We start from the raw sequence: 20,590 nt of genomic DNA, 5'->3' as shown, positions 1-20,590 counted from the left end.
ATCCACAATGTTGATGTGGATTATGGCTCATGTGGCTTTGGCCATGTTGTGATGGTACTGTCTGGTTGGAGAAACATGGTGACCATAGACCATGTTTTCAATGCTTGCATCAATTCATAGTCAGTACAGAAAAATTACAGATAGCATTTTCATTTACCGGATGTTCCAGTGGGATCTGTGCTGCGAGTCCAGTGTCCTTTTTGTAGGACTGCTGCAGTAAACTCATTCTAGTCTTTGGACTACGTATTTAACAGTATGTTAGGTTCAGACTGTTTCCTAAGGAAAAATATATTTTTGGTATCAATTCATAAACTTTCAGAATGCATTGTGACCAACCAATTTGGATGTGATGTATTACTTTATATAGTAATGGGTTTTCAACTGTTGTATGTACAACTATCTGTGGTTCAGTGGGGAAGCCACAGTGGTTTCTCATAAATCACTGCTTTGAATGCAGATATAGAAATAGATGACAAGTGGAAACCCATGAGATAGTCTGTGAGCTGTGAATAAATGGCATTATTAATAGTGTTGTTGTTGTGTGTTGTTTTGGTCTTCAGTCCTGAGACTGGTTTGAAGCAGCTCTCCATGCTACTCTATCCTGTGCAAGCTTCTTTATCTCCCAGTACCTACTGCAACCTACATCCTTCTGAATCTGTTTAGTGTATTCATCTCTTGGTCTTCCTCTATCATTTTTACCCTCCACGCTGCCCTCCAATTCTAAATTGGTGATCCCTTGATGCCTCAGAATATGCCCTACCAACTGATCCCTTCTTCTAGTCAAGTTGTGCCACAAATTTCTCTTCTCTCCAATTCTGTTCAATACCTCCTCATTAGTTATGTGATCTACCCATCTAATCTTCAGCATTCTTCTGTAGCACCACATTTCGAAAGCTTCTATTCTCTTCTTGTCCAAACTATATATCGTCCATGTTTCACTTCCATACATGACTACACTCCATACAAGTACTTTCATAAACGACTTCCTGACACTTAAATCTATACTCAATGTTAACAAATTTTTCTTCTTCAGAAACGCTTTCCTTGCCATTGCCAGTCTACGTTTTATATCCTCTCTACTTTGACCATCATCAGTTATTTTGCTCCCCAAATAGCAAAACTCCTTTACTGCTTTAAGTGTCTCATTTCCTAATCTAATTCCCTCAGCATCACCCAACTTAATTCGACTACATTCCATTATCCTAATTTTTCTTTTGTTGATGTTCATCTCATACCCTCCTTTCAAGACACTGTCCACTCCATTCAACTGCTCTTCCAAGTCCTTTGCTGTCTCTGACAGAATTACAATGTCATCAGCAAACCTCAAAGTTTTTATTTCTTCTCCATGGATTTTAATACCTACTCTGAACTTTTCTTTTGTTTCCTTTACTGCTTGCTCAATATACAGATTGAATAGCATCGGGGAGAGGCTACAACCGTGTCTCACTCCCTTCCCAACCACTGCTTCTCTTTCATGTCCCTCGACTCTTATAACTGCCATCTGCTTTCTGTACAAATTGTAAATAGCCTTTTGCTCCCTGTGTTTTACCCCTGCCACCTTCAGAATTTGAAAGAGAGTTTTCCAGTCAACATTGTCAAAAGCTTTCTGTAAGTCTACAGATGCTAGAAATGTAGGTTTGCCTTTCCTTAATCTTTCTCCTAAGATAAGTTGTAAGGTCAATATTGCCTCACGTGTTCCAATATTTCTACGGAATCCAAACTGATCTTCCCCGAGGTCGGCTTCTACCAGTTTTTCCATTCGTCTGTAAAGAATTTGTGTAAGTATTTTGCAGCTGTGACTTAGTAAACTGATAGTTCAGTAATTTTCACATCTGTCTACACCTGCTTTCTTTGGGATTGGAATTGTTATATTCTTCTTGAAGTCTGAGGGTATTTCGCCTGTCTCATACATCTTGCTCACCAGATGGTAGAGTTTTGTCAGGACTGGCTCTCCCAAGGCTGTCAGTAGTTCTAATGGAATGTTGTGTACTTCGGGGGCTTTGTTTCGACTCAGGTCTGTCAATGCTCTGTGAAACTCTTCACGCAGTATCATATCTCCCATTTCATCTTCATCTACATCCTCTTCCATTTCCATAATATTGTCCTCAAGTACATCGCCCTTGTACAGACCCTCTATATACTCCTTCCACCTTTCTGCTTTCCCTTCTTTGCTTAGAACTGGGTTTCCATTTGAGCTCTTGATATTCATACAAGTGGTTCTCTTTTCTCCAAAGGTCTCTTTAATTTTCCTGTAGGCAGTATCTATCTTACCCCTAGTGAGATAAGCCGCTACATCCGTACATTTGTCCTCTAGCCATCCCTGCTTAGCCATTTTGCACTTCCTGTCGATCTAATTTTTGAGACGTTTGTATTCCTTTTTGCCTGCTTCATTTACTGCATTTTTGTATTTTCTCCTTTTGATCAATTAAATTCATTATCTCTTCTGTTAGCCAAGGATTTCTACTAGCCCTAGTCTTTTTACCTACTTGATCCTCTGCTGCCTTCAGTATTTCATGCCTCAAAGCTAAGCATTCTTCTTCTACTGTATTTGTTTCCTCCATTCCTGTCAATTGTTCCCTTATGCTCTCCTTGAAACTCTGTAAAATCTCTGGTTCTTTCAGTTTATCCAGGTCCCATCTCCTTAAGTTCCCACCTTTTTGCAGTTTCTTCAGTTTTGATCTACAGTTCATAACCAATAGATGGTGGTCAGAGTCCACATCTGCCCCTGGAAATGTCTTATAATTTAAAACCTGGTTCCTAAATCTCTGTCGTACCATTATATAATCTATCTGATACCTTTTAGTATCTCCAGGGTTCTTCCATGTATACAACCTTCTTTCATGATTCTTGAACCAAGTGTTAGCTATCATTAAGTTGTGCTCTGTGCAAAATTCTACCAGGTGGCTTCCTCTTTCATTTCTTATCCCCAATCCATCTTCACCTACTATGTTTCCTTCTCTCCCTTTTCCTACTTTCGAATTCCAGTCACCCATGACTATTAAATTTTCGTCTCCCTTCACTACCTGAATAATTTCTTTTATCTCATCATACATTTCATCAATTTCTTCATCATCTGGAGATCTAGTTGGCATATAAACTTGTACTACTGCTGTAGGTGTGGGCTTCGTATCTATCTTGGCCATAATAATGTGTTCACTATGCTGTTTGTAGTAGCTTACCCGCACTCCTATTTTTTTTATTCATTATTAAACCTACTCCTGCATTACCCCTATTTGATTTTGTATTTATAACCCTGTATTCACCTGACCAAAAGTCTTGTTCCTCCTGCCACCGAACTTCACTAATTCCCACTATATCTAACTCTAACATATCCATTTCCCTTTTTAAATTTTCTAACCTACCTGCCCAATTAAGGGATCTGACATTCCACACTCCGATCCGTAGAACGCCAGTTTTCTTTCTCCTGACAATGATGTGCTCTTGAGTAGTCCCTGCTCGGAGATCCGAATGGGGGACTATTTTACCTCCATAATTTTTTACCCAAGAGGACGCCATCATCATTTAATCATACAGTAAAACTGCATACCCTCGGGAAAAATTACGGCTGTCGTTTCCCCTTGCTTTCAGCTGTTCACAGTACCAGAACAGCAAGGCCGTTTTGCTTAGTGTTACAAGGCCAGATCAGTCAATCATCCAGACTGTTGCCCCTGCAACTACTGAAAAGGCTGCTGCCCCTCTTCAGGAACCACATGTTTGTCTGGCCTCTCAACAGATACCCCTCCGTTGTGGTTGCACCTACGGTACGGCTATCTGTGTCGTTGAGGCATGCAAGCCTCCCCACCAACGACAACGTCCATGGTTCATGGGGTGGGATTAATAGTGTACTGTCCAATAAAGGTAAGGGTTCTGAGCTTGAGTCCTGTAGAATTTCAACTTGTCACAAAAATATTAACTAATGATTTGGTTCACAAACCAGACTGAGTATGGGTTTCATTAAGTTTTTTTACACTTGTATAGACAAATACTAGGCTGGCTTCTCATTTCATCTCAGAAACACAATATACAGTTGGGTATATGGTGAAGTATGAATTTATATGCAGAACAAAGTTTACATATTATACAGAAAGGTGGAGAATATGAGTTTCCCTCATTACAGTAACTGATATTGGTGGCAAAATGGTGAGCTTCAAGCCACAGAATAAAAATAATTAGTAAATTGTGGATGGATAGTCAGTCATCATTAGTTGACCCTACCCGAATGAGACAAACATTGAAGGAAAAGAAGTATAGCAGCAAGTTCAAATGTTATGAATTAAAAATCCTGCTATCAGATTCAGTTTTATATTCGCAATCACAACAGAGATATTGTGCATCAGTCAAACTTCAGCTTTGCATCATACTGCATACAGATACATCTAAACAAAATCTATTGCTCTATTGAAGTGTTACACTGAAGATGATTTTTTTCCATACAGACAGATCAAGGGAGGACAATAATTAATAAGAGTTGCAGTGTTATCATGACCTATAGAAGGCAGAAATAGATGGCTTAGAAAAGTAAGAAATTAATGAGGGAAACTTTATATGAGGTTTTGTGGCAAAACCAGGAGAGAAGCAATTAATTAAAAGCACATTTCAAATATGCAAACATGGCTACAAATGGTAGGTGCACACCAGTAAGTGTGCACAAACTCCTATGACAAATATTGACTAGTCAGTATGAATGGAAATGCTGAGAAAATATTAATACTATGTAGTCTACATCTACATCTACATCTAAATATACATCTCCTCTACATCTACATGATTACTCTGTAGTTCACAAATAAGTGTGTTGGAGAGGGTTCATTGAATAACATTCAAGCTATTTCTCTGCTGTTCCAATCTCAAAGAGGATATGAGGAAATGACACTTAAACCTTTCCATGATTTCTCTTATGTTATTGTGATGATCATATCTCCCTGTAGGTGCCCAACAACAAGATATTTTCACACTCTGAGGAGAAACTTGGTGATTGAAATTCATTATAAGAACCTGTTACAATGAAAATCACCTTTCCTTTTCCTTCCTTCCCCTTCTCCCCCCTCGACTTTGTTTACATAAAAACACCTTTCTTTAATGATTGCCATCCCAATTCATGTATCATATAGTCTCTCATTTTATGACTGTTTCTCAACATGCAATTGTTGATACTACATTAAAGTTAATTTTTGTTTTTGTGCTGTACTGCATAAATAAGACAGTAATGTCTTTGACTAATGTACCTTATCAAAATTTTGGTTCTGCTTTAATAACATTCAGTCTCTGAATTATAAATATCTGTGCTACCTGGAGAAATGATGACATGCACACTACTAATGAGCATATGTGAATCTGAGAACCTTGACTTAGAACTCTGTCAGTGGGAACAGGATGCTTTTGACTCATTCACCGCACCTTTGCACCTATATACACTGTATTTATGGGACACTTATTATAAACTTAACTGTTTTATTTATATATGCTCACTTCATTTGTGAAAAAACATTACTGATTGCAAAAGTTATAAAATTGGTGTGTGTCTAACTTAAATTTGTTTATTTGCAGGTATCAGTATACTCTATCGCAAACCAATAAAACAGCCACCAAATTTGTTTTCATTTTTGTCTCCATTATCTCTGGATGTGTGGATATACATGGCAACTGCTTACCTAGGAGTTTCAGTCCTGTTATTTATACTTGCCAGGTAATTACTTTTATTATTTATTAGTGTACTAACTTAAATATTTTTCTAAGAAACTTTAATTTAAATAAAATTCATTATGATATTCATTCTTAGTGATACACCCAAGGTGTTCATTGCTGCTAGTGTGTTTGTGATTTAGGCAAAAGAGTCATCCTTCAAAAATCAGGTTTCATGATCCTATCAAAATGGTATTTGCTTGCATTTCTCTGATCTGCTGATTGGCTTATACATATATTCCTGTGAGGATATGTGAATTCATTGAGATTAAACATTTTTTCATACACAGAAGTTTGAAGAATGTTGAGCTCCAGAAGGATGTCCTAAAAACTATATGCAATTCAACAATAATTATTTCTAACTGGCCCATTAAACCTGACTATTTTCATAAGTAAATATAAATACATGTACATGTACATTAACCAAGAATGTGCAGTAGTAACATTGATGTTGAGCACCATAAAGCTAGTCTATCCACCCCACCCCATTTTAACAAGCAAAATGTGTTAAAAATTATATAAATCATACATTAGTGATGCACTGAAATAAAATTCAGGATTAGGTATCTTCTTCAGCTTTCCAGAAGAGTACAAGCATTCTTTCTGTGTGGATCAATCATAAAGTACAAGAACAAGGATCCAAAGGTTGGGAGTTTGATTCCTAGTCAGCCATAGGAAATTCGTCTCTCACTTATCAGAACTTTCATCTCTGGCAAGGTATGTTAATGTGAAAAATGCCAAGTTGCACCAAGGTCAGAGTTCATATTAAATTGTACTCCCCCCAATAACTGGCTGAATAAGTTAATTCAGATGTCAGAGGAAAGCATAGCATACCACCTGTAATAGGACAATACCTAGTAAAGCACTATGGTTTTCAAACCAAACTTTTTACATTATTCATGGCTACAGATGCAGAAACCAGGTATGGTCACATATGAATTTTACTTACAAGTGTTTTGGGATTTTTCATGAAGTTGGCTTGTTTTCTGGATTTTTATAAATCATATTTTTTTTATTTGTGAGTAATAGAGACTCCAGCTACTGTCCATTATATTTGCACTATTCCAATGAATGACAGAATGTAGGTCAATGAAGTGCCTAACACAGATTGTTCTCAAACTTACAGAGCTTTAAACAAACTGTTACTTGAATAAAATGCAGAATTATGAACACTTTTTGAACTAATAATTGCACTAAAACCAGTAAATGCAATACAATGCTGAAGCAGATGCATAGCAAGGCTTTTCATTGTAACTATTGACAGCAGTAAAGCACATCAGTTAGTGAAGATTAGTTAATAGTGTTTAAATAAAGCTGATTAAAGGTAACAGGCAGATGTCAGTATTTAATTTGTCATAAATTGATATTTCATCACTGAATAAAATATAATATTACATTTAAAAACAAGTTGCTCTGGGAAGTGATAATTAGAAAATTTTCATGCATACTCAGTGTCCAGTCAGCCTGAAAACATCTGCATCAGAAAGTATTTTGATATGCCACTGCAGTAGAATATCATGTTCAGAAATAGGTTATCTTTGATAACAGAATGAAATTTTCATTGTTTTGTGTTTAGGTTTTCAAACAAGGGTTCCAATTTAGTACAAGGCTATGCCAGAAAGGTTTATGTTGCCGTGGAACACTGTAGAACAACCCAAGGAATCTGACTAAACAATTGTCTACTATACAAGGTGTTCAGAAATTCCCATTGCAGACTTCTAGGACTTGTAGAGGGGAGTGAGTACATAATACACTATGTGATCAGAAGTATCCGGACACCCCCAAAAACATATGTTCTTCCATATTAGGTGCATTGTGCGGTCACCTACTGCCAGGTACTCCATATCACTGACCACAGTAGTCATTACACATCGTGAGAGAGCAGAATGGGGTGCTCCTTGGAACTCACAGACTTCAAACGTGGTCTGTACATGAGATTTCCACACTCCTATACATCCCTAGGTCCACTGTTTCCGATGTGAAATACTATTTTCATCTGGTTGGTGGTATTCAAGATAACAGCACAAAAGAGAAATAATTTCCAAATGCACCCAGAATTCTGTATAGGATAGAAAGTGAGTATTTTGTTCTTAACAAAATATTTTAACCAATTCTGCACAGGTATGAAGCAGGTGTGTAGGCATCTTTGGAAATGCAAAAAATTATTTGAAGTGAATTTTGTCAGCCACTTTTTCTATCCAGATATTTGGACTGTGAGTGGAAATCTCCAGCAACACTGCAAGAAAGAGTGTCCATTTTAAAACGTGCTCCATCCATACAGTAGACAATAACCATTACCACTCAATAGTTGTCAGTATACATATGTAGTTGAAATAGGTGAAAAATATGCTGAAAACTACAGATTTTTTTTTCAAGTAGATACTCTCTTACTAATTAAAGCACTTATTAAAAGTCTTTTAACTATAAACAAAATATGACTATTCCATAAACATGTGACATATGTGATATATTGTTAACTCTAGTTTATAATTAGCATATATTATCAGAGCAAATGTTATACTACATCTGTAAGTATGTAAATATCTGTTATGTTTTCATCCTTAACCTGTAATGTGATAGTCTATCTGATATCTTGGTAAATGTGTTCCATGGATGAAGAAAACTGCTAATAATAGATTTTTCTTTTCCTTAATTTATACCTCCACTCAGTCAATCTGCTTTTCAGGATTCTCCCCCCTCCCCCAATTAGGTATGTGGAACATCTTTTACAAAATGAGTAAAGGGAAATATTTCTGACTGTGATATTTTACAAAATGAGTAAAGGGAAATATTTTTGACTGTGATCTTTTACAAAATGAGTAAAGGGAAATATTTCTGACTGTGATATTTTACAAAATGAGTAAAGGGAAATATTTTTGACTGTGATCTCATACAAGATGAGTAAAGGGAAATAAAGCCGGGTGTGGTGGCAGTGACAGAAAGTAAGCAAGCAAGTAAGTAAGAGAGGACAAATGCCTCCCTAGGGATTATGAATAACGTATCTTCAATGTGTAACACCTGTTGCTTCCTACATGTTCTCTTTTTTTTCCCCCTTAGCTTCTGATAAGGTAATAGTTGTTTTTTGAAACTAAATTTCTGCAGATCTAAATCTTTTTTATTACTGCTAGGTGTAGCAAATATTTCTATTTTCTTTCAATGTTAATTGTAATCTTTTCATCTTTATGAGTGTACATCATGTTTAAACAATGTTTTTATTATTATTATATGGGTATGTGTCTATATTACACAACCAAATGAATATGAAGAAACACAGGTATTTAAAAGGAATGAAATTTATTTATTCTCGAATCAGAAACATACAAATTTACAGTAGCCATACACATCAATAAATATGTACATATATATACACAAATTGTATTTATATTACATGTTCCCAGTACTTTGCAACCTCCAAGGTGCTTGGAGTGGCTTGCAGGAGATCAGTCTTCGTGCAGGATGTAGGGCACAAAAGGCACTGGAGCATGTGGCTTGTGGTTTGTTCTTGTCCACAATCAGGACGTATCTTCTGTTATGAAGCCCCATCTCTTCAGGTTGTCTCTGGATTGTCCAAATCCTGATCGTAATCTGTTTAAAGATTTCCACACCAGCCAGCTCTCGTTGTGTCCAGGTGGTAGTTCTTCAGCTTCTGGCGTCTGCAGGTGAGGCATCAACTTCTTCCATAACTCCAGCCTTGCCTTCTCTGGTGAAATGGTGAGCTTCTCGGATGTTCTCAGGAAGCTCTTTCGCGATCTCAGCCATTGCTGTAGTGGATTATGTCCGTGCAGTGGATGGGCACTGTCCAGTTCCACTTTCAGTCTCTCCTTGTTGGCAGCCACTGTTCTGCTTATCCATGGTGGCGCTATTCCAGCCAGGCAGTAGAGCTTATCAGTTGGGGTAGGTCTTAAGCAACCTGTGATCAACCTGCAGGTTTCGTTGAGAGCAATGTCTACTTGTCTGGCATGAGATGACCTGTACCAGACTGGAGAAGCATATTCAGCAGTAGAAAAGCACAGTGCCATTGCAGAACAGCGAATAGTTTGTGGATGTGATCCCCACTGTGTCCCTGCTAGTTTGCGAATTAGGTTGCTTTGAGCGGAGATTTTCATTTTGGTGTTCTTGCAGTGAGTTTTGAATGTCAGAGTTCTGTCAAGAGTGACTCCCAAGTATTTAGGGTGCGTGATGATGCTGGAGTTGGATGCCTGACCATGCAATATGTAGCTCACGATTAGCTTCCCTGTTCCTTAAATGAAAGGCACACACTTGTGTCTTCAAAGGGTTTGGTCTGAGTTGGTTCCGATTGTAGTAGCTTGACAGTGTTCTAAGTGATGTTGTCAGGCTTCTTTCCACTCTTTCAAAGCATGAGCTCTGCGTAGCAAGGGCTAGGTCATCTGCATATAAGAACCTCCTTGTGCCAGGGGTCAATGGCTGGTCATTGGTATAGATGTTGAAGAGAAGTGGAGCCAAGATGCTTCCCTGAGGTAGACCATTTTTCTGCGCTCTCCAGCGACTGCATTGTCCTTGAAATTCAACAAAAAACCTGCGGTTTTGGAGGAGGGTGCTGAGCAGTCTAATGAGGTGGGCGTTCTTGATCATATTGTATAGTTTTGCATGGAGTAACTGATGATGGACCGTATCATATGCTGCTGTGAGATCCACGAAGACCACGCCCGTTACTTTACGAGTTTCAAAACCATCCTCTATAAACTGAGTGAGATTCAAAAGCTGCCCTGTGCAGCTTCTGTTTGGTTGAAATCCTGCTTGTTCGGGTATGAGAAGAGGGCCTATTACTGATAGGATTCTATTCAGAATCATACGTTCGAACAGTTTATAAAGGTGACTCAAAAGGCTAACTGGTCTGAAATTCTTGGGATGATTTGCTTCCTTTCCAGGTTTCAGAAGAGCTATCACCCTGCTCTTTCGCCAGATCTTTGGTATTTGGCACTGGTTCATGCAGTTGTTGAAAAGCTGCAGGATCCACTTTCTTGTTTATGGGCCGAACTTCTTGATTTGCTCCATACGGATGTCATCTAGACCGGATGCTTTGCCAGTTTTGCTCTCCTTAATAGCCTTGTTTAATTCAGATATCTCGAATGGGAGAGTCAGATCCCTCGTTTGTTCTTGGGCCTCTTGCTGTACTTTTGGAACTTTGATTCTATGGCTTCCTTTCCCATTCATGAGCAGTTGGTGTGCTATCTGATCTGCAGTAATGTTGCAGTGTGCTGTGGATCTGGTTGGGTCATTATTGAGGCGTCTCAGTAATCTCCACACTTTGTGACTGTTTCTGATGAGATCAAGTTCTTCCATAGTTTTAACCCAAGAATTCCTTTTGGATTCTTTCAGAGATACAATAACTTTATTCCCAGCCGATAGCGTTGCCTCGCCGAATGGATCTTCTTCTAATAGTACCTTATACTCTGTAAATTGAGCACTGAGTTCTGAAGTTAGACCAGGAATGTATGATGTTCAACAACCCCGAGGAATTGCAATTCTGGAGCACCTCTTTACAGCCCTCACAAAAGTATCATACGAGTCAGGTGAAGGTTCAATATTGAGAACTGCAGCGTACAGTATTTCTGTAAACTTCGGCCAGTTGGCTTTCCTGAAGTTAAATCTCCTTCTGAACAGAACTGTCTGTGGTCTAACTGCTGTGTAAATTTCGCACATGACCGGTCTGTGCTGTGTATTTGGAATAGGGTTGCAGACAGTTTTTATGCACTGTTGAGAGATGTTCTCGCTGCAAAATATCAGTTCAGGGTTGTATCTGCGTTTCCATCTGCCACTGTTGAAAGGTGCAGGTTGCTTAGGGTCATGTATAAGGCTCAGATGATTGCCTTCCGTCCATTCTTGTAATGCTGTACCATTCTCATCATCATGCTCATAGCCCCACGTGGTGCTGTGACAGTTGAAGTCACCAATCACTATTTGTGTGTGTTGACTATAAAAGTTATCAGGTAGATCGATTTTGAGATCAACGTCTGGTGGTTTGTATACAGATGTGACTGTACAGCCTTTGATTTTCAAATTTAAGATTTCAATATCATTTGCTTCAGTAAAGGCTGATGATATTATCTGTATATCTGGTTGGACAAATATAGCACTTCCGTATTTTGGGTGTGGTCTTTCCGTAGTCAGTCGCATTCCGTTTATTTTTGGTCTGTGCATTTCACAGCTTCTGTATGCAGAGTACATCACACTTGGTTTGTCTGCACAGCTCTTGTAACAGTTCTTCTTTTGGTGATGATATACCTTCTATATTCATTGATATGATGGTCAACTGTGGTCCTGAAAAGGGCCAAGATGATGTACATGAAAGGAGCCTCCACGAAGATTGCAATGATTTCCGACCAAGATAAGACTTGCAATTGGGCGTACCCTGAGCAGAAAGTACTTTATAGAGACACTCCAGCACTTCATTCAAAATCCACAGTAACTCTACCATTTTGAGTTGCAGAAAAAGTCAAGTTCAGTACATATCGCATCTAAGTGAAACACAGTGTGTCATTGGCCTCTGAAAATACTACTGAAATGTAGGAATTCAAAATGTATGCACTATTGTTGTGGTTTAGTGACAGGACTAAGGTATGAACTACATCTGTTTTTTTCCTTTATATGTGTTTTCTGCAGCACACAAAGAATGGCTTTCCACTCTGTGAGTCATGTATATTGCCACATTTGAAAATCACAATTGAAAAGTATATCTGCCTGCCATCGACAATAGGTAAAGTTATAATTTTTAAAGATTACTTTTTATATGAGCACTGTTCAACCACATTTCATAGCTTTTGTGGCGTTATTTCTTATTACCTCATGGGCATATTAACAAAGATATTCAGCAGAGTGAAGCTATGCATTTTTATGCTCATGGTATTTTCTTATTAATCTCATTAGAGTACACATACAGTATTATTAATGATTATTGTCAAGGGATATATACCTTCATTTTGAAAGCAGAGAAAGGAGACTAGTAAATTTTTCATATTTTGAAGGGAAAGCTAGATGAGTAATCTTAAATAAGAAGGCACCTTCACCATATATCCAACATAATTGTGACAAAATACGAAAACAGCGAAGTAATGTTTTCTTTATAAATAATGTAATTCAGGTGAAGTTTATTTGTATCTCACAATAGCACATAGAGATCTTTTGCAGTTAATATTTTATTACTTTGTTGTTTATTGTTTAATTGTTCCCTTGAAGAGTGTTGAGCTGAATCTAATAAATAAAGTATTACTGTAGAAGGTAACTATAGTGCTGTGTATAGCACAAAGTAATTTTTCAGGTTCACTCCATATGAATGGCAGAATCCCCATCCTTGCAACCCTGATCCAGATCACCTGGAGAATCAGTTCACTCTACTCAACTGCATGTGGTTCGCCATTGGCTCATTAATGCAACAGGGTTGTGACTTCTTGCCCAAGTAAGCTCTAGAATGCACGTCCTTCGTAAGCAACACAAAAAGTTCCACAACTTCACAAATCTCTACAACATTGGTGCCATTTATTACATCACATTTACTTAGACTAATAGGAACCTTTGTCACACAAAGAGATTTCTGTGCATTCAAAAATACCATGGTTATACGTCAAAGGGAATATTATCCTGAATCACAATTTAATTGTTAATTAATGAACTCACTCAGTGGGGCGAAGTGGAACTTTGTATGCTGTTGCTCCGAAGGTCGTGCTTACTCTGCATTTTTGCATGATATTTTATTATTTTTCCTTGCAGATTCAGTCCTTATGAGTGGGACAATCCTCACCCTTGCAATGATGAGCCTGATGTATTGGAGAACCAGTTCAGTCTGTTGAATTCACTATGGTTCACGATTGGTAGCCTGATGCAGCAAGGTTCTGATATAGCTCCCAAGTAAGGTTATGCTACATCCTTTGATGTGGCTTCACAACAGACTTGATAAGCAAAGATTTTAAATAGAGACACTCCCACAGAATTGAGTTCATGAAACTGCATATATTACCCATGCTTTATTAATTCCATGATACTTTTAACAACTCGTTTTATTAAAAGAATTATGGTTATATTGTCAAGGAAAAGTGTCTAGAACCATTTTAGGATCATATTATTCATGTGACAATGTAAAATAATTTGATCAGTAGAATGTAACTGATCGTAAGCTGTATCCATGGCAACAACTTCACATTTAATAATAATAATGTTTACAAGTACCTTTATAAAATAACCAACCAGTATTTTTCGCATTCTTACAGTTCTACCCCTTTTAATTTTTATTTCTGTAGAACATTGTAGCATGTTTCACACATTTTTACTCACAATGTAAAAGCTATAATTGTACTAGGTAATTTTCCTATTTACTATAAAACACTGATATAATATATACAGTATTGATATAACTTATCATTTCTATTCTTGAGAAATATCATAAAAATTGTAGAAAAAATTGATCAGTTAGCATATATTGCCCACACAAGCTATTATTGCATGTGAATCTTCCATTTCATGTTATAATTTTATGAAAATAAATATTTCATGATTACAGAGATAAGTTATAATAATAATAATAACAAATAGATTAAAATTATGAATATCTGGAGTATATTTCCACACTTCATAACCTATTTTAAGCTTTCTTGAAAGTCTGCTTATCATTTTAAATTAATACTCCTTTGTTCCTTTCTTTTTGTAATAAAAGGAAGACAGTGTTGGCAGACAAATAGTCTCATAGGTGATTTCTGCACCACAGTGTCGTGTTGCCTAAAACCATACCAGAAGTTTAGTAATGCATAATGATGATAATACAATATTTAAATGTAGTACAACCTTTTAAAACATCTTATTTTAACAGATTCCTTCTGTTGATTTTATTTTCTTTGAAAGACTCTTTGCAACTTTGACTTACTGATGAGCAATTGAATTAGAGACACCTATCTAGTAACATGTAGCACCTCATTTCTCCTTAGTGAGACTTGTTAACACCTTCATGTCTGAAGGGGAGTTCTTCAACCTACTCTGAAACAAGTTAGGAATAATACAGTGCTGAGTTGTGTTACTGTAAGCACAAGCCACATTTGGTGGAGGGTAGGAGGGGGAGAGGGACAGGAAAGAGCTATAGACAAACAAATGGTGCACATGATTGCACTGTTGATTTTCGTATCATTCATTGGTCATGGACAATCTTGGATATATTTGGTCCCATGTAAATGACCAACACATGAGAACAACTTAATCAAAAACCTGAATGTTACCATTCTGCCAAAGTGAGTTTTAATACGCTTATACTCTGTCATTAGTTTGTACCAACATGTACCATGACCTTTCTCTATGATTGGCAGTCTTCCAGTGCTCATGCTTATCTTTGTGTCCTGTGATGTATGGTGAGCAGCTGTAAATATGTTGCACAGTACCCTGTGTCTATGGAGTACCATGCAGAAACCAAAGATGTAACTACTCATAGACTGGGTGAGTAACTTTCCACACTCTCACCCATCTATCTTCTGTTAAAATAAATGATATGTGCTGGAAATTCCTATCATCAGGACATTGTAGCCCATGGCAGCTGACACTAGCGACACTAATTTTTCTCTGAATCGGTAACCCTCAATATGAGGCCACATGAAAAGCTCAGTGCTGCATAGCTTTAGAGATAGAGTCCTATGCACTGAGCATTTAAAATCTGTGGTAAATGCACCAATAGCATGTATCTTTCTCATCTTGTGCTCAGATGAAACACCAATTGGCAGGACAAGTTACAATGACATTCCAGTCCAGTCACAGTGTGCCATGGTGGGAGGAGCCCTCTAGCAATGGAAGTAACTCTAATTCAGTTGCTCCTGAGTGTGTATCTAACTTTTAGGTTCATTCATTATGCTGTTGTACCAGTGACTATATTGTATATTTTTAGGGCAGTTTCAACACGGATGGTTGCTGGAATGTGGTGGTTTTTTACCTTAATTATGATATCATCCTACACAGCCAACTTAGCAGCTTTCCTTACTGTTGAGCGAATGGATTCTCCAATTGAGAGTGCGGAAGACTTAGCAAAACAAACAAAAATAAAATATGGTGCTCTCAGAGGTGGATCAACAGCAGCATTTTTTAGGGTGAGTTATTTCAGTTCATAGCAAAAAAATATTGAATTATTAATCTTTAGGTTACATAAATACTTACCATTTTAAGCTCACTACAATTTTTTCCTCTTTGATCATAAGGCTGGTAAAAAGTTAAATGGTGCAGATGAATTAAGATAGAAAAGTGTTTAATCAAAGTAAAGAAAGATTTAAAATGTGGATTTTGTATAATGTGGCTATCTATTCAATCTGTGAATAAGTAAAATACCAATTCTGCATAATGACAATAATATTTCAAGAAGTTCAGTTGCTGGTTTTGATAGCTGACATGTCTTTGACACAAATATTCTGCAAAGGAAAAATCTTTGAAGGAGATTTTGAGTATTCCATGATCAAAACTGGCATCACACAAAGAAATGCCTAATCCACAATATCCTTCAATCTAATACCAGGAAAGCCCAACAGAGAATTCTAAAATCGTCAACCAAGATTAATAAAAGTAGGTGCTGTCCATGCAGATAATGGGTCAGCGAAAACACTCAAAGCTTTATTGACATACCTTACTGATATGGACAAGTGTTTACAGCACTGGACTTTCATTATAGAGCAGTGGGGTTCAAATTTTTTGTGGTTTTTCTAAATTGATTAATTGCGAATGTCAGAATACTTCCTTTGAAAATACTGCAGCTACTTCTCTTCCCTCTTCTTCAGCTTGACTTCCTTAGCTAGTGATGACATTTTTGACAATTTGTTACACCTAAATCGTCCTTTCATTTTCCTTCATTGATGCAGTTTGCATTTACAGCAAGTGGGACGAAAACAGTATAGCAAATCAATGAGAAAGAAAAAGAGTTTATGGTCACCAGTAGTTAGTAAAATTGAATGGCACCTTTAATAGCCATTAATTTGATATTCTAAGGAATGGACATCTTTAAATACTTGTAAAACATCTCTTGTGAATACCATAGCTTTTACATCAACTTTAAGGCAAAATAATCAGCAGCTAACAGAGCATACTTCAGTTTTACTGCACGTGCAAAAAATTCAAAATTAGACTCCATCATTCTTCTTTACAACTAGCAATCCTCTGTGGATGTAAACCTGATATGAATGCACAGAATAGAAGTGATGCATGAATTGTATTCACAGTTGCAAATACGGCTGACCTTCAGCTGCATAATAGAATGACCAAATTGAAAATTTGTGTTGGACCATTCCATAATACAGCTGAAGTTTTCCTATTCCATAATGCAGCTGAAGGTTTCCCATATTCACAATTGTGAATACATTTCATCTGTTTCAGAACAGCTGTAGTTGCCACAGTGCCTGTTCGTTTGGACATGCATGCACTGCAGTATCGGAATATATTTGAGCATATATTATATATGTACCATACTGTACAATTCCTGTTGGAGCAAGTGTGTACATAGCTCATAAATGAGCTGCTCTGGAACAGGTTGAGTAAGGTGCCTTATTGAAGTGTGGGTGTAGCTTACACACGTTGAGTTCTTAGCTGGCCGACACAATCATTATCTGCATCTGGCTGAAATAGGAACCCAGCATCAGCATCATTATCATCATCACCATCATTTGCTTCACCACCAAACAATAAAAACAGTAACACTGCATTGTTAAGTGCCATAACCAGAAGACGTGCTTTCTCAGTGCTCCACAATTTTCGCAATTTTGACTGTGTAAACTGAGTTTGACACACCAGTGTAGAGGGTGCCACAAACTTAGCTAAGTAAAACAGATCTGTACATTTCACCCATTTATTTAAATAGATAAGCCAACTTTTGGCTTTCCTTTTGTGTATGATCATATGTGGCAGAAAAGTCCAGTTCAAAATTTTATAGTCTACTGTTCTGCTGTTCATGCCATTTTCATGTAGTATTTTATCTGTTGTGCCATACTTTGTGTATATTTTGACATATTGTGTGTTTTTGAACAGCTGTGGGTGCCATGAAAAATTTGTTTTATCATTAATAGTAAACTTAATTTGTGCTTTTTAAAATCTTGAGATGAGAGTACCCTCATTCAAAAACAGTTGTTCCCAAATGTTGTATATGTATTTTTGAGAATTTTTTGAAATAATGTGTGTTGGGTGTAAGGTATTTGGTAGTAAATGAGTGTTGCTGATTTAAAGTTACTGTAGCATATATTATTACTAACATATCATGTTCTATTTAGTTTTTTTTTCTTTTGACAGAAGTGTATATCATCAGCATTTGTCCCATATTAATTTTATTTTCAAGTTTGTTAGTGAACATAACCTAATTACTAATTACTAATTTTATTGAGGTTTTCCAGTTGTCACAATAGATATCTCTTTTCAGCTATTAATCACTCCAGTTTTTAAAGACAATTGATAAAACATATAGCACACCAGAGCCGTAAATGAAAAGAGGATCTGCAAGCTTTGTTTACTGTTCTGTAAAATATTGCACCAGCCACAGTGCAGCACCATTGTGTATGCAGTTCTCAGGCGCAGAAAGAGTTAGCTGATGTTCATAAGCAGCTGGAAATCCCCTTGACTACCATCAACAAATTGGAAGCTGCTGCAAATAGGTGTGTTGGGAGGGCTACCAAGAGTCAAGTATCGGAGACACCAGAGGTACCTCAAGTACTATCTTCTCTCATTGGTTTTATCTCCTCTACAGAAAGTAAAGAATCTATCACTAACCATCCACTTGATTGTGAGTGCCATGCCGATGGCAGGTCCAGGGCCCCGTACAGGAGAGATAGGGACCAGGGAGAAATCAAGGTGTTAACCCTTCCTCCATGTCAACAAGTTCAAGGCTCTGTCTTCCACTGAGACCAAAACTTAGTTATCCTGTGTTAAGGGAAGGCAAATGCAAGAGGGTTTTGGGCTATTAATCACCGGCACTTAAAACATCAGGTGAATAATGAGAAATTGCAGTGAGGGGTGGGAAGGAACATCTTGTGCACTCAGTCTGTGTGTGTGGGGCTTCATTGACATGCTGAAGAAACTGTTTTGACAGTCATTGAGGGAACAATATGCAACTAATTGCAGATTAAGGCACATGTTGGAACAAAAAATGCCTGGCACCTAGGCTCTGAGGTCATACTTGGATCATTCTTCTGTATAGCAGAGAAGGTCAAGAGTACCAGGATGGCTAACAGTTTCAACAAAGCTCACAGTCTGTAGCACTGTCCCCAGAACTGATCATCACCACCACGTTCATAGCTGAGTAGAAGACCTTTGAAGGTCCTGTGACAAGCTAAGCTGTGACTTCCTAGACATATGCCATAGGTTTGAAAACTCTACGATTCCCCTAAATGGCTCAAATGTGAACTATACATCAGAGACTACTACCCAGGTAGCTGACCATGTGTTGGGTGCTTATTTAGGTTTTTTAGATTAGGTGACTCTCCGTCCAGCCCAGAAAACAACACTTGTAGCAGGTCCAGAAGTGTTAGTGTATGATGAAAGTAGTGTCCTACCCACTCCCTCCACAGGCAAGAGTATTAAAATCCGTGTGGTAGATTGCAAAAGCATTGCATCAAAGTTCCAGAATTTGAAGTACTCCTGAAAAGCTTTGGAGGTCACATAATACTATGTACAAAAAACTGGTTAAAACTAAACTAAACCCTACCCAAACAGGCCATGAAGGCCTAACAGTACCAATCAACCACCATGCCATCATCAGTCCACAGGCATCACTGGATGCAGATATGGAGGGGAACATGGTCAGCACATCACTCTCCTGGCCATATCTCAGTTTACGAGACCAGAGCCAGTACTGCTCAGTCAAGTAGCTCCTCATTTTGCCTCACAAGGGCTGAGTGCACCCCACTTGCCAAGAGCGCTCGGTAGACAGGATAGTCACCCATCCAAGTGCTAGCCCAGGCCAGCAGTGCTTAACTTCGGTGATCTGGCAGGAGCCGGTGTTACTACTGTGGTAAAGTTGTTGGCACAGAAAGCTGGTTAAAGCCTGAAATTGATATCAGTGATATTTAGAAAATTGATGTGGTATAGACAAGAAACCCAAATCTACTGAGAAAGAAACTGAAGCTGCATGTGAGACTGTTTGGGGCAGACTGGGTAGCAGGGAGAGCATAAACTTATAACTGGATCCTTGCATCGGCCACCATGCACACCCCAAGATGTAACAAAAAGCTGTAGAGAAACTCCAGTTTGCTACTTCATAAGTTCCCCGATCGTACTGCAATCATCAGAGGAGACATTAATCATTCAACTGTTTGTTAGGGAAATTGTAGTTTTGTTAGTGGTGGATGTGACAAGTCACTCTGTGAAACATTACTAGCTGCCTTTTCTGAAGACTACCTATAACAGGTAGTTTGAAACCCCACTCATGATGGAATGTAAGCATGCCAGACAAAAAATTGTTCAGCCACAGGAGACATCCTGCAAATACAACACCACCTCTAGCTGTGGTAATGGTCTGTGTTTTGTGAGAAAGAGTGTCCACTAGTTCCTTCCGTTGTGCCATGTTCAAATGAAGTTGCTCTGATGTTTGGATCCCATAGAGCTATCAAATAGTGAAGATGAAGATGTTGGTTACTAGGTTTTGTCACACATTCCCAATAGTTCCAGCCATTTCATATTAAAATTAGGTAAACTGGTGGACGATTCAAGCTACAATAGGTTACCTAAGTGTTCATCATACAAGGAATGGGTGCATTGTGGACATAACTGTTGTCATCTTGGAAGATGGGAAACTCCAGAGCATGCTCATCATGAAGATGGAGGAGGAAGGGCAACACTTCAGCACCAAGAATATTGAAATAAATCTATCAGATTATGCTCATGGTAAATTGAGTGAGTGGGGCTAGGTGTAGCTACAAAAAACAACCTCAAAAATCACAGAACCACCTCCGGC

The 20,590-nt window shown here is 37.9% G+C and overlaps 1 protein-coding gene across 5 annotated transcripts in view; it reads left to right on the top strand.

Annotated features, from left to right (window-relative positions):
- LOC124555443 (glutamate receptor ionotropic, kainate 2) overlaps positions 1-20,590 on the top strand; it is a 187,554-nt gene that overhangs the window by 130,399 nt on the left and 36,565 nt on the right. For 4 of the 5 annotated variants that reach the window (XR_006968555.1, XM_047129353.1, XM_047129355.1 and 1 more), the window contains exons 12-14: positions 5,548-5,686; positions 12,962-13,099; positions 15,560-15,758. Coding sequence is in view for 4 of the 5 variants with exons in the window: in XM_047129353.1 (XP_046985309.1) it covers positions 5,548-5,686; positions 12,962-13,099; positions 15,560-15,758 (476 nt within the window). In the remaining variant the exon portion in view is untranslated. Of the gene's footprint in view, positions 1-5,547; positions 5,687-12,961; positions 13,100-13,410; positions 13,549-15,559; positions 15,759-20,590 lie in introns of all 5 variants that reach the window. The other variant, XM_047129354.1, reaches the window with a different exon arrangement.

This window comes from Schistocerca americana, chromosome X, assembly GCF_021461395.2.
Source record: "Schistocerca americana isolate TAMUIC-IGC-003095 chromosome X, iqSchAmer2.1, whole genome shotgun sequence".
NCBI classification, from domain to species: domain Eukaryota; kingdom Metazoa; phylum Arthropoda; class Insecta; order Orthoptera; family Acrididae; genus Schistocerca; species Schistocerca americana.
Note: the sequence above shows the minus strand (reverse complement) of the source record. Positions and strands in the feature narration are given on the sequence as shown.